General features: G+C 41.4%; 4 protein-coding genes across 4 annotated transcripts in view; 3 read left to right on the forward strand and 1 right to left on the reverse strand.

Moving 5' to 3' along the window:
• LOC109529006 (C-reactive protein-like) overlaps positions 1–1,153 on the forward strand; it is an 8,378-nt gene extending 7,225 nt beyond the window's left edge. The window contains exon 5 of the mRNA XM_019892129.1: positions 1,137–1,153. The gene's annotated coding sequence lies outside the window, so the exon portion shown is untranslated. The remainder of the gene's footprint in view (positions 1–1,136) is intronic.
• A 539-nt stretch (positions 1,154–1,692) lies between these two features.
• On the forward strand, positions 1,693–3,919 carry LOC109529010 (serum amyloid P-component-like). Its single transcript, XM_019892135.1, has 4 exons — positions 1,693–1,741; positions 1,870–1,927; positions 2,941–3,043; positions 3,395–3,919. The coding sequence occupies exons 2-4, from the start codon at positions 1,870–1,872 to the stop codon at positions 3,900–3,902; spliced, it is 669 nt and encodes a 222-aa protein (XP_019747694.1). The 5' UTR covers positions 1,693–1,741; the 3' UTR covers positions 3,903–3,919.
• Positions 3,920–5,454: 1,535 nt separating this feature from the next.
• Positions 5,455–7,681, reverse strand: LOC109529008 (C-reactive protein-like). The gene is made up of 4 exons (XM_019892132.1): positions 7,607–7,681; positions 7,420–7,477; positions 6,336–6,438; positions 5,455–6,018 (listed from the first exon to the last, which is right to left on the reverse strand). Exons 2-4 carry the CDS (start codon positions 7,475–7,477, stop codon positions 5,511–5,513), a joined length of 669 nt encoding a protein of 222 aa, XP_019747691.1. The 5' UTR covers positions 7,607–7,681; the 3' UTR covers positions 5,455–5,510.
• A 1,774-nt stretch (positions 7,682–9,455) lies between these two features.
• On the forward strand, positions 9,456–11,349 carry LOC109529009 (serum amyloid P-component-like). The gene is made up of 4 exons (XM_019892134.1): positions 9,456–9,501; positions 9,630–9,687; positions 10,289–10,391; positions 10,706–11,349. The coding sequence occupies exons 2-4, from the start codon at positions 9,630–9,632 to the stop codon at positions 11,211–11,213; spliced, it is 669 nt and encodes a 222-aa protein (XP_019747693.1). The 5' UTR covers positions 9,456–9,501; the 3' UTR covers positions 11,214–11,349.
• Positions 11,350–13,009: the final 1,660 nt, after the last annotated feature.

Here is a 13,009-nt window from a genome sequence, read left to right on the forward strand (position 1 = left end):
CAGGTTTTCCAGCTACGTCCATGAACATGTTCTTCGACTCTCACCTTGTTTGAAACCCCCGGTTCTCAGTGTCCACCTTCCGTTTTGCCATTTTTGATGGGTATCTGAAAGCTAATGTCACTGTTATGGGAACGACTGCTGGACGAATAAATATTTAAATAAAGCGGCCGACTGCTTGGCGCGTCACCGTTGCATTGTGGGAAATGTAGTTTTGGTGCGTGTAAAAGATCTGCGGGCTCTCGGCTTGCTGCGGTCCGCGGGCCGGTTCTAATAATAAATCAATATCATCCCAGGGGCCACTGAAAACATTCTCGCGGGCCGGATTTGGCCCGCGGGCCGGCACTTTGACATATGTGTTGTAAACAATTCATGCTCGATTAAAAAAAAAAAAAAAAAAAAAAAGCTTTTACAATATGTTCTAATGTGCCCCCCACTAGTCTAAACACATTCTGATTTAGGATTGCCCTTGTGGACTTTGAATAAAGTGGAAAAATTCACCTCATTTTTATTCATATCTGGGTGTTTGTTTGTTATTTTGTTGTTGTTGTTTTTGTTTTGGGTTTTTTGGCCACCAAATGACAATGACCAACCACGGTTGCTCAGGTAACACTGATCACGACACACCTATTTTGAGTTCGGTCACGTTTGCAAGCTGAGCCACGACTGGTCAATACCTGAGCAACAGTGGTGTGATAATTCATTTAACAGCAAGTGACAAAATAGCGCCCCCATGAGGCAGGAGAGAAAAACTGGGGTTTAATTCCCCTCCAAATAATTATGTCCAGTGAATACCAGTAGAATTCCAGACTCTAAAATGAAGCTCTACTGTCACAGCGTATAAATTACCAGTATTGTGCTTGATGGCTTACCTCTGGTGTGTCTACTCAGATTCCTCACAGATCTGACCAGGAACTATGTCCTCTTCTCTCTGGCCACACCGGCGCTCAGCAACGATTTGGTCATCTTCAAGCTCCAAACGGACAACCTGAGAGTTCACATTCGGCACGGCGGCACGGACTTCCTGTCGCTGTCTTTTCCTCCCAACTCCTGGCACACAGCGTTAGACTATGACATCACTGGTAGATGTTTTGGTGGAGGATGAGCTCACTTTGTAAGAAGTCTGAAATTACACTTAGGTATTAAACTTGGATTTGACGTGTCTTAACTTTCGAGTTTTTCTTGTCAGAGGGCCAGATGGCCCGCTAGAACAGTTGGATTTGATTTTTGGGGTTAATCGCTGGCCCTCACCAGGTAAGGGGAAGGTGCCAGCACTGGTGGTGTTCCCCATGTTGACTTGAACATGATAAAATATTTTCTGAGATGAATAGGAATAGTATGAGAAATTGTGTCCATCTGTCTGAAGTGGCAATGTGTTCATATGGCTTGCAGGTATCTTTTGCAACTGACTGTACAGAAGTGCATAAACTCTGTCAAAGAGGGAATTGCAGAAATTCACCAAGTCTCGTCTATGCAGCCCAACTGGTTTCTCTGAATTTAACACCAAGTCAATCAAAAGAGAACATTTTCCATTTCAGTGTTTGAGAGTGCGGAGGTCATGATGGGACATCTGTCCATTTTTTGTATAACTTGGCCACAGTGTGCATGTCACATTGCACAATTAAAAACTTGTGACTCAAGTCCAGGAGTACAGAATGCTTATCCATTAAATAAACAAGTTTCCCTATAAATATTGTTAAAAGGGAGCTCACCTCTCTGCTCGAAGCTGCACAGTCGAGACGAGGTAATAGAAGTTAACTGCGCTCGCTGCTTAAAAAAATAAAACTCAGGATATTGCTTTTGTATGATGACAATATGGAGAAATATTTTGTCTTTGAGTAGTACAGTGATGCAAAACTGATTGCATTTCAGATGGAGAAACTCTTGGTTTTCATGGTGATGCTTGCATCTTGTTATGCAGAAACCCAAGGTAGGTGAGAGTGTGCGTCACAAGCACACGCCCAAAAAAGCGTGCAAAGGAAGGAAGATGGAAAAAGTGGGGTTCACTGTTCAAAGATTGGTTTGTACAATGGGCGGTCATGAGTTTGCACCAAACAAAACTTATTTTTTGAGATGAGGGGTGGCAAAGGAAAATGTTAAACCCTTTCGTAGACAAGATGTTATAATCTCCCTCATGCACCTGGCACGGCCGAGCAAAGTATCGGAATTGCCGCAACAGCAAAGTGATAATACAAAATCAAAGCCAAAGAGGAAATGATCTGCTTTTTTGTCTCCTTGCACTTTCACTGTGGTTAGGTTGGCAGCCACCTGCAGATGCTGATAGACTCGCACACCTAAAGACTTTAGTTTTAGAGGGACCCCGTAGATGAGTCTACGATCTACGGGGTCCCTGTACCTTTCCAATATTTCTGCCCTCTACGACGTATACGACAAGGGCAGAAATATTTGAAAGACCCCCCCACTCCCTTTATCCAAATGCCATTTAAACCTATCTAGCATACAAACTACTTTTAAAGTTGATTGTAGCCTTTGAGAGAACGTCATAATGTTCTTTTTTTCCAGACTAAAGGTGTCATGATAAAAAGTCAATCGTGGTAGAGTAAGGAGTCAGGTGGAACACATTCAACAAGTCACAGTTTTAACAAATCATAGTTCGCCTTTTTATCACTCTTTCTTGTCAAACAGACTTTTATTCTGGAAAAAAATACTTTACAGTAATCACTATAATAAGAACTTTAACAGAGCAAGGGCTAGTGGCATTAGTATGTTTGTTTTTATTGGCGCGCCGGTACCGATATGTAGCCATATGCACCTTTTAACTGATACCACATCATACATTGTACATTTTTAGCAGACCCCCAGGGGTCCAGGGACCCTCATTTGAGAACCACTAATAGAAAATGGATGAATACTCACCCTTGAAAACATGTCTTTTCTTCCTAATTCACATCTTGATATCTTTATCCTGATTGATGTGTGCAGATCTTTCTGGCAAAGTCTTTGTCTTCCCGAGGGAGACTGCCAAAGATCATGTGAAACTGATGACACCCAAAACATCCTTGAGTGCTTTGACCGTCTGTTTCAGGTAACCACGGTATCACCAGCGGCCCTTGGCTTGCTATCATTCACTAGTTTGAGAATAAGAATGAAAAATTTCATCAAATTTAAAGAGCAAATTATTTAGAGGCTATACATATAGCCAGTAAAAAAACTCCTCACTGAGCTGCATTGGTATTGTTTTTTTTTTTTTTTTTTTTTTTGCAGAGGATAAAGAATACATGCACATGTGTATTGTTGTATTATCGGTCTGTACTCTGGCCATTGAGTTTGACAGTAAATTTAAACTATAGTTGGCAAGAAATTGCCTTAAGCATTCGACAAAAAGGTAAAATATTCACCACCACCACCACCACTAAGCTGTGGCGTGTTTACTTAGATTCCTCACAGATCTCTCCAGGAACTACGCCCTCTTCTCTCTGGCCACACCGGCGATCAGCAACGACTTTGTGATCTTCAAGACAAACGACAACAATGTTATCAGGGTGCATGCTCGAGACGGCGGCACGGACTTCCTGTCGCTGTCTTTTCCTCCCAACAACTGGCACACCATGTGCACCACCTGGGACTCTCAAAATGGCCTTTCTCAGTTGTGGGTGGACGGCAAGCCCACCATCAAGAGGTTTATCCATTCAGGGCAACCCATCAATGGCAAGCCTATCACAGTCCTGGGCCAAGAGCAAGACTCTTACGGGGGAGGCTTTGACGCCACTCAGTCCTTCATTGGCATGATGTCGCGGCTTCACATGTGGGACCATGTCCTCTCTCCGGAGGAGATCCGACGCTACGAGGAAGACTCAAACTTCACCCCTGGGAACGTGTTCAACTGGAGAGCTCTCGACTATGAAGTAGTTGGCAACATTTTGGTGGAGCAAGAGGTCATGTAAAAGAATTTAGCTGTGAAATAGGAATTAAAGTTTCCCGTTTTCTATAAAAGTTGAAATACTCCACAACTTTTGTAGAGGACGCGTCCTCCCCATGAAAAATATTCAAAGAATAAAAGATATTTTTCATCCAGACAAAACGTGCACTCTTTTAATGAAGTTAATATTTGAAAATGTACTTGATAAAATAAGTTTTTCTTTTGTTGTTAATCAATTCCACGTCTAACATCCAACTTCATTTCTTCATTCGTCCATGGAAACCAATTGATTCTGCAGGAACATGGCATAACACCTTATTAGGATATCGGAACTTTATTGAGAAAATCTGTCAAATTGCTTTTGCTTTTTTGAAATGAACGTTTCACTTTAAGATACAGTAGGTTTTTAAATTCGCAATTTTATTTATTTATTTTTTTACATAAAAAAGCTTGGGAATTCAAACTGGGGTGTGTGGACTTTTTAGATCCACTGTACCTTACACTTTTTACGTCAGACCTTTTAATTGATCAAAAGCTACAGTCGAGTGAAGTAATTGGTTTGTTGGCACAGTGGTCCATGTTTGCACTTTTTTAAACTGCACAAAAATTCATTTCATATTATTTTTCGGGCTCCCAGAAAAACAAATGAATCAAAATTATTGCACAAAATAAAGACACAATTATGTCTGTGTAAAATCTTGTACCAAAGGCCACGAGATGAATGACTTTATTTTGACGGCTCCTCATCTACCCTGCTTAATTTAAAGCAATGCATTCATCTCAAGCCTCTTTCCCACTGAAGCCGGTCTTGTCTTTTGTTGATAATTTGATGGCTTCAGAGGTAGTGGTAGAGCAGGGGTGCCCATTACGTCGATCGCGATCGACCAGTAGATCAAGGACTCTTACCAAGTCGATCCGAGGGGTGGCGAGGGAAAAAAAAAACCAAACAACATGTGTCTCTGTGCATGTTTGTAATATATTTTTTGTGTTAAATACTTCTCTATACATTTAAAGCCATCCATAACCTTGCCCCCCCTCGATCTGTCTGATTCAAATTTCCGTTCCCTCTCGTTCCCTCAGGTCCTCATCCTCCCTCCACCTCTGTTGTACACTCTGCCCGTCTCAGCACGATGGGGTGCAGAGCTTTCAGCCGTCCTGCTCCCAAACTCTGGAACTCACTTCCATCCAACATCCGTAATATTGATTCTCTTCCCACATTCAAATCGCATCTTGAAATCCACCTTTTCAAAATCGCATAATCAATTGAAATTAATCTCTTCTTGAATTATTTATCATTTTATCTGTGGTTTTGTTGTCTTGTTCTTGATGGTAAAGTGTCCTTGACTGTTGTGTAAGGCGCTTATAGATAAAATTATTATTTAACGTGTCTCTGCATAACCGCAAATAGTTTTGATGTTCTGGTTGGCTTTTTTTTGCAGTCTTGCAGCAGAACCAATTGCCCACGAGGGGGAGAAAAAAAGAAGAAAAATTGTTGAGAGTTACTCTGAAATATATCTTTTATTTCTGAACATTTTTCATTGGGACGACGTGTCCTCTACAAAAGTTGTTATGCAGTATTTCAACTTTTATTGAAAACGGGCAACTTTAATTCCTATTGCACAGCTAAATTCTTTTACATGACCTCTTGCTCCACCAAAATGTTGCCAACTACTTCATAGTCGAGGGCTTTCCAGTTGAACACGTTCCCCGGGGTGAAGCATGAGTCCTCCTCATAGCGTTGGATCTCCTTTGGAGAGAGGACGTAGTCCCACATGTGAACTCGCGACATCATGCCGACGAAGGACTGACTGGTCTCAAAGCCTCCCCCGTAGTTGTCTTGGTCTTGGCCCAGGACTGTGCTGGGCTTGTCGCTGATGGGTTGCCCTGAATGGATAAACCTCTTGATGGTGGGTTTGCCATCCACCCACAACTGAGAAGTGCCATCTTGAGAGTCCCAGGTGGTGCACACGGTGTGCCAGGCGTTGGGAGGAACAGACAGCGCCATGAAGTCTGCGCCAGCGTCTCGAACATGCACCTTCACAACGCCTTCTTCTTTATTCTTGAAGAGCAGAAAGTCGTTGCTGATCGCCGGTGTGGCCAGAGAGAAGAGGGCGTAGTTCCTGGTGAGAGCTGTCTTGAATCTAAGTAAACACGCCACAGTTCAGTTGTGGTGGAAAGTATTTTTACCCTTTGTTTTTGAAAGAGGGTTAAAGCAATTTCTTGCCAATCCTAGTTCAAATTTACTGTCAAACTAAATGGTCAGAAAAACAGACATAATACAACAATCCACACGTGCATGCATTCTTTATCCTCTATCACTCCAACTGAGGAGTTTTTTTACTGGCTACATGCATAGCCTATAAATATTTAGCTCTTTACATTTGATTTAATTTGTCATTCTTATTCTCACACGAGTGAATGAAAGCAAGCCAACGGCCGCTAGTGATACCCTGGTTACCTGAGACAGACGGTCAAAGCACTCAAGTTTGTTTTGGATGTCATCAATTTCACATGATCCGTGGCAGTCTCACTCTGGAAGACAAAGGCTTTGCCAGAAAGATCTGCACACATTGATAAGGATAAAGACATCATGAGATGAATTAGGAAGAAAAGACATGTTTTCAAGGGTGAGTATTCATCCATTTTCTATTAGTGGTTCTCAAATGAGGGTCCCTGGACCCCTGGGGGTCTGCTAAAAATGTACAATGTATGATGTGGTATCAGTTAAAAGGTGCATATGGCTACATATTGGTACCGGCACACCAATAAAAACAAGCATACTAACGCCACTAGCCCTTGCCCTGTTAAAGTTCTCATTATAGTGATTACTGGAAAGTATTTTTTTCAGAATAAAAGTCATTTTGGCAAGAAAGATTGATAAAAAGGCAAACTATGATTTGTTAAAAATGTGACTTGGTGAATGTTTTCCACCTGACTACTCTACCAAGGTTGACTTTTTATCGTGACAAAATATACGTATGTCTTTGTTCTTTTCAGACATGGAATTTTTTTCTTAAAAACATTTTTCGTCTGGAAAAAAAATGAACATGATGACTTTATCAAAGCCGACAAGCAATTTCCCCTGGCATTTCGGAGTTTGTATGCTAGATAGCTTTGATTGGCAGTTGGACAAAGGGAGGTGGGGGTGCGGGGTCTTTCCAATATTTCAAGCCTGTCAGGCAGGGTATCAAACTTATTTTTTGTCGCGGGCCACTTTGGAGTTACGGCCTCCCTCGGAGGGGCGGTGCAAAATCTCAACGTTATTTATGACCAATGACAATTTTACATTTTTGTACAGACTTGAGCAAGAATCGTGATAGTTGACACACATAATTTGCTCCCACGGACCACATAAAATGACGTGGTGGGCCGCATTTGGCCCCCGGGCTTTGACTTTGTCACCTGTGTGTTTTGTTTGGTGCAAAGTCATGACTGCCCATCGTACAAAGGAATCTGTGACCAACAGTGAACCCCACTTTTTCCACCTCTCTTGCTTGGCACGCTATTTTGGGTGTGTGCTTGTGACGCACACTCTCACCTACCTTGGGTTTCTGCATAACAAGATGCAAGCATCACCATGAAAACCAAGAGTTTCTCCATCTGAAATGCAATCAGTTTTGCATCACTGTACTACTCAAAGACAAAATATTTCTACACATGGTCATCATGCAAAAGCAATATCCTGAGTTTTCTTTTTTTTCAGCAGCCAGCGCAGTTCACTTCTCTTACCTTGTCTCGACTGTGCAGCTTCGAGTAGAGAGGTGAGCTCCCTTTTCACAGTATTTAAAGGGAACCTTGTTGATTTAATGGATAAGGATTCTGTACTCCTGGACTTGAGTCAAAAGTTTTTCATTGTGCAATGTAATAGGAACACTGTAGTCAAGTTATACAAAAAAATGGACAGATTTCCCATCATTACCTTTGTACTCTTCGACAAACACTGAAACGGAAAATTTTCTCTTGACTTGGTAAACTCAAGAGAAACCAGGAGGGCTGCATAGACGAGACTTGATGAATTTCTGCAATTGCCTCATGAACAGAGTTTATGCACTTCTGTACAGTCAATCAGTTGGCAGTCCTGCAGTGAAATCTTAAATACACTACAAGTGAAAAAATATACAAGCATTGTGAACTAGTTCTTCCATTTCTATATTTTAAATTGAGTGAAGTTTTCTCCCAAAAGACAATTAACTGTTGCACCCAATCAAAAAAAAAAAGTTAAAAGATACCTGCAAGCCATATGAACGTATTAGAACTTCAGACAGAAGGACACAAGTTGTCATATTATTCCTGTTCATCTCAGAAAATATTTAGTGTAATATTTTTTCATGTTCAAGTCAACATGGGGACCACCACCAATGCTGGCACCTTCCCCTTACGTGATGAGGGCCAGCGATTAACCCCAAAAATCAAATTCAACTGTTTCAGCAGGCCATCTTGCCCTGTGACAAAAAATAAAAAAACTCACAAGTCAAGACATGATCTTCAAATCTAAGTTTAATAATAATAATAATAATCCTTTTTGTTATTATTAATAATAATACATCAATATAATTTCGGACTTCTAAAGTTTTTCTCTCCTGCCTCATGGGGGCGCTATTTTGCCACTTGCTGTTAGCTGAATATCACACCACTGTTGCTCAGGTATTGACCAGTCGTGGCTCAGCTTGCAAACGTGACCGAGCTCAAAACAGGTGTGTCGTGAATCGTGTTGCTTGAGCAACCGGGGTTGGTCATTGTCATTAGGTGACCTAAAAAAAACAAACACCCAAATATGAATAAAAATGAGGTGAAATTTTTGACCTCATTCAAATTCCACAAGGGCAATCTTAAATCAGAATGCAGGGTTTAGACGAGTAGGGGGCACATTAGAACATATTGTAAAGGCTTTTTTTTTTTTTTTGGATTGACTTCCCTATAAAATACAGTTTCGGCACTTTTGCCTCTGAAGGACAAGATGCGACTCCTCCTCCTGACTCCTGCCTGTCTGTTTGTCACGACAGCGCAGCTGAGGAACCAACTGAGGAAGATGTAGGTGAGGAAGGCAGCAGGTCCGGACAACAACATCAGCTCCCGGCTCCTCAGGACCTGCTCCGACCAGCTGTGTGACATTGTCCAGCACATGTTCACCCTGAGCCTGAAGCTGGGCAGATTTCCACAGCTGTGGAAAACTGCACCATATTGTTAGACCAGTCTAGCTTATTGTTGAGAACAACACCGAGGTACTGGGAGGTCGCCCCCTCAATGTCCATACCCTGGATGTTCATTGGTGCAGGTGAAGACTGTTTCCTGCCAAAATCCACAACCAACTGCTCAATTTTCCTGGGGTTCATCTGGTGTGTGTCTGAAGGCCCCAGTCCACAAAGTCCTCCATGAGACCCCTGTCCGTCAAAAGAGAACATGTTCTATTTCAGTGTTTGACTGAGAGTACAACGGTCATGATGGGACATCTGTCCATTTTATGTATACCTTGGCCACAGTGTGCCCGTTACATTGCACAATAAAAGACTTTTGACTCAAGTCCAGGAGTACAGAATCCTTATCCATTAAATCAACAAGGTACCCTTTAAATACTGTAAAAAGGGAGCTCATCTCTCTACTCGAAGCTGCATAGTCGAGACAAGGTAAGAGAAGTCAACTGTGCTCGCTGCCCAAAAATATAAAACTCAGGATATTGCTTTTGCATGATGACAATATGGAGAAATATTTTGTCTTTGAGTAGTACAGTGATGCAAAACTGATTGCATTTCAGATGGAGAAACTCTTGGTTTTCATGGTGATGCTTGCATCTTGTTATGCAGAAACCAAAGGTAGGTAACAGTGTGCATCATAAGCACACACCCAAAAAAGTGTGGTTCACTGTTCACAGATTGCTTTGTAGAATGGGCAGTCATAATTTTGCACCAAACAAACTTCTTTTTTAAGATGAGGGGTGGAAAAGGAAAATGTTAAACCCTTTAGTAGACAAGATGTTATAATCTCCCTCATGCAACTGGCACGGCCGAGCAAAGTATCGTGAATTGCGGCACAGCAAAGTGATAATACAAAATCAAAGCCAAAGAGGAAATGATCTGCTTTTTTGTCTCCTTGCACTTTCACCGTGGTGAGGTTAGCAGCCACCTGCAGATGCTTATAGACTCCCACTTTAAGACTTTTTGGGTGCAGGGACCCCTTATAGGGTTGAAATATTGGAAAGACCCTGCCACGCTACCCCTGCCTTTTTATTGGCGCGCCGGTGCCAATTATGGAGCTATATGCACCTTTTAACTGATACCACATCATTTATTGGACATTTTTTGCAGACCACTAGGGAACCTCATTTGAGAACCACTGATGGATACTCACCATTGAAAACATGTCTTGTCTTCCTAATTCATCTCATGACATCTTTATCCTTATTGTTGTGTGCAGATCTTTCTGGCAAAGTCCTTGTCTTCCCGAGGGAGACTGCCACAGATTATGTCAAATTGATGACACCCAAAACATCCTTGAGTGCTTTGACCGTCTGTTTCAGGTAACCACGGTATCACCAGCGGCCCTTGGCTTGCTTTCATTCACTAGTTTGAGAATAAGAATGACAAATTAAATCAAATGGAAAGAGCAAAATATTTATAGGCTATGCATGTCGCCAGTAAAAAACTCAGCTGGACTGATAGAGGATAAAGAATACATGCACATGTGTATTGTTGTATTATGTCTGTTTTTCTAACCATTTAGTTTGACAGTAAATTTTAACTAGGATTGGCAAAGAAATTGCTTTAACCCTCTTTAAAAAACAAAGGGTAAAAGTACTTTACACCAAAACTGAACTGTGGCATGTTTACTTAGATTCAAGACAGATCTCAGCAGGAACTACGCCCTCTTCTCTCTGGCCACACCGGCGATCAGCAACGACTTTGTGCTCTTCAAGACAAGTGACAACGACGTTATGAGGGTGCATGCTCGAAACGGCGGCGCAGACTTCAAGCCTCTGTCTTTTCCTCCCAATGCCTGGCACACCATGTGCACCACTTGGGACTCTGAAGATGGCCTTGCTCAGTTGTGGATGGATGGCAAATCCACCGACAAGAAGTTTATCCATTCAGGGCAACCCATCAGCGGCAAGCCTAGCACAGTCCTGGGCCAAGAGCAAGACTCTTACGGGGGAGGCTTTGATGCCAGTCAGTCCTTTGTTGGCATGATCTCGCGACTTCACATGTGGGACCGCGTCCTCTCTCCGCAGGAGATCCAACAGTACCAGGACGATTCATGCTTCACCCCTGGGAACGTGTTCAACTGGAGAGCTCTCGACTATGAAGTAGTTGGCAACATTTTGGTGGAGCAAGAGGTCATGTAAAAGAATTTAGCTGTGCAATCGGAATTAAAGTTGCCCGTTTTTTGTAAAAGTTGAAATACTGCATTCACAACTTTTGTAGAGGACGCGTCCTCCCCATGAAAAATATTCAAAGAATAAAAGATATTTTTCATCCAGACAAAAAGTGTACACTTTTACTCAAGTTAATATTTAAAAATGAGAAAACACGTTTTTCATTTGTCGTTCAACAATTTCATGTCTAACTTTCAACTTCCTTTCTTCATTCGTCCATTGAAACCAATTGATTCTGCAGCAACACAGCAAAACGACCTACTAGGATATCTGAACTTTTTTGGGAAAATCTGTAAAACCACTTTTGCTTTTTTTCAAATGAACTTTTGACTTTATTGTACAGTATGTCTCTCAACAATATTTCTTCATTTTTTTTTCCTCAAGTGGGCAATTGGTTCTGCAGCAAGACTGCAAAAAAAAAAAAAAAAAAAAAAGCCTACTCGAACATCAAAACTATTTGGGGTTATGCAGGGACACATTAAATGGTGGCAGTCGTGTGCTGAGTCCCACTTAATGCGAGTTTGGTTTGGTTAATTCTGAAGAGTCATCCTCAGCTGTGGACTTGTGCAACCACAGGATCTCGATGTATTTTGTACTTCAAGTCTCCCCAAAAATACTTTTTCAATTAAGGTGAACATGTTGTAGGTTATAAGGTTTGACAAAGTTTTTAAGTCACATTTTTTTTTTTTTTTAACATCAGAAATCTTTGAATTCAAACTGGGGTGGATGTACTTTTTAGACCCACCGTACATTCCACTCTTTACATCAGACCTTTTAATTGACCAAAAGCTACGGGCGAGAGAAGTAATTGGTTTGTTGGCACAGTGGTCCAGGTATGCACTTTTTTTTAAACTGCACAAAAATTCATTTCACATTTTGCAGACCCCCAGAAAAACAAATGATTCAAAAATATTCAGAGGTAGTGGTGGAGGCATGTCGGACATGAAATTGAAGCATACGGGGGATTTTTTTTTTCTTTAAGAAACTCTAGTTTAATCCCTTGAATGCATGAAAACGTCACCACCACATAAGTGAACCATGGCAGGAGGAACAGGCAGCACACATTGCATGAGAAGGCATTTGAGTGACTTCTATGTACATTATACACATTTGTTTGTACACGCATTTTGTAGAAATATAGTCATTGAAGCATATTGGACAACCAGCATTATTGGCTCATGTGGAAACATTCACGTAGAGAGAGAAAAAAAAAAAAGCAAGTGAGATCAACAACCCAAATCTGTTATGGAGAGAATACAATTCTATTTATCGCATCACAATCGGAAATAGAAAAAGTGAAGTAGTCACATACTCCCTTTTTTTATAGCTAAAGAGATTGAGAAATCCTTCAGGAAAGTACAATCACACAACTTCTTTCATTTCAAGCCAAGTCTTTCAAATAAATACACTTCTCTGTATCGTGAGCAGTGGCGGATTGTGGTTCACCTTGCTTCCACGTTGAACAAAATGTAGTGTCGCCACATTAAAGCACCAGAGGAGAATATTTCACTTGTGCGGCGGAGTCATGCGGAGGGAGAATGCATCCAGCCATTACTCAGCACCACCCGTCAAAATGCTCTATAAATACAGTTGAGTTGAGAACCTACGAGCTTCACAAGCTTAAAATGGAGATTTTTAGATTCCTGCTTTAACATCACAAATAGCTCGACTAGGCCAGTTACTTAAAAGACAGATCTACACGCTACCACAAAGGTAGTAAATTAAACTAGAATGTCACAGGAATGTGGTGATGATCTAAACATCCC

Source organism: Hippocampus comes, unplaced genomic scaffold, assembly GCF_001891065.2.
Source record: "Hippocampus comes isolate QL1 unplaced genomic scaffold, H_comes_QL1_v1.1 scaffold153, whole genome shotgun sequence".
NCBI lineage: Eukaryota > Metazoa > Chordata > Actinopteri > Syngnathiformes > Syngnathidae > Hippocampus > Hippocampus comes.

Excerpts from the sequence above, each read along its gene's own strand:
- LOC109529010 (XM_019892135.1), top strand. The coding sequence starts at position 1,870 with ATGGAGAAACTCTTGGTTTTCATGGTGATGCTTGCATCTTGTTATGCA. Across the intron at positions 1,928-2,940 it reads TTGTTATGCAGAAACCCAAG|ATCTTTCTGGCAAAGTCTTT; the intron begins GTAGGTGAGAGT and ends TGATGTGTGCAG. Across the intron at positions 3,044-3,394 it reads GCTTTGACCGTCTGTTTCAG|ATTCCTCACAGATCTCTCCA; the intron begins GTAACCACGGTA and ends GTGTTTACTTAG.
- LOC109529008 (XM_019892132.1), bottom strand. The coding sequence starts at position 7,477 with ATGGAGAAACTCTTGGTTTTCATGGTGATGCTTGCATCTTGTTATGCA. Across the intron at positions 6,439-7,419 it reads TTGTTATGCAGAAACCCAAG|ATCTTTCTGGCAAAGCCTTT; the intron begins GTAGGTGAGAGT and ends CAATGTGTGCAG. Across the intron at positions 6,019-6,335 it reads GCTTTGACCGTCTGTCTCAG|ATTCAAGACAGCTCTCACCA; the intron begins GTAACCAGGGTA and ends GTGTTTACTTAG.
- LOC109529009 (XM_019892134.1), top strand. The coding sequence starts at position 9,630 with ATGGAGAAACTCTTGGTTTTCATGGTGATGCTTGCATCTTGTTATGCA. Across the intron at positions 9,688-10,288 it reads TTGTTATGCAGAAACCAAAG|ATCTTTCTGGCAAAGTCCTT; the intron begins GTAGGTAACAGT and ends TGTTGTGTGCAG. Across the intron at positions 10,392-10,705 it reads GCTTTGACCGTCTGTTTCAG|ATTCAAGACAGATCTCAGCA; the intron begins GTAACCACGGTA and ends ATGTTTACTTAG.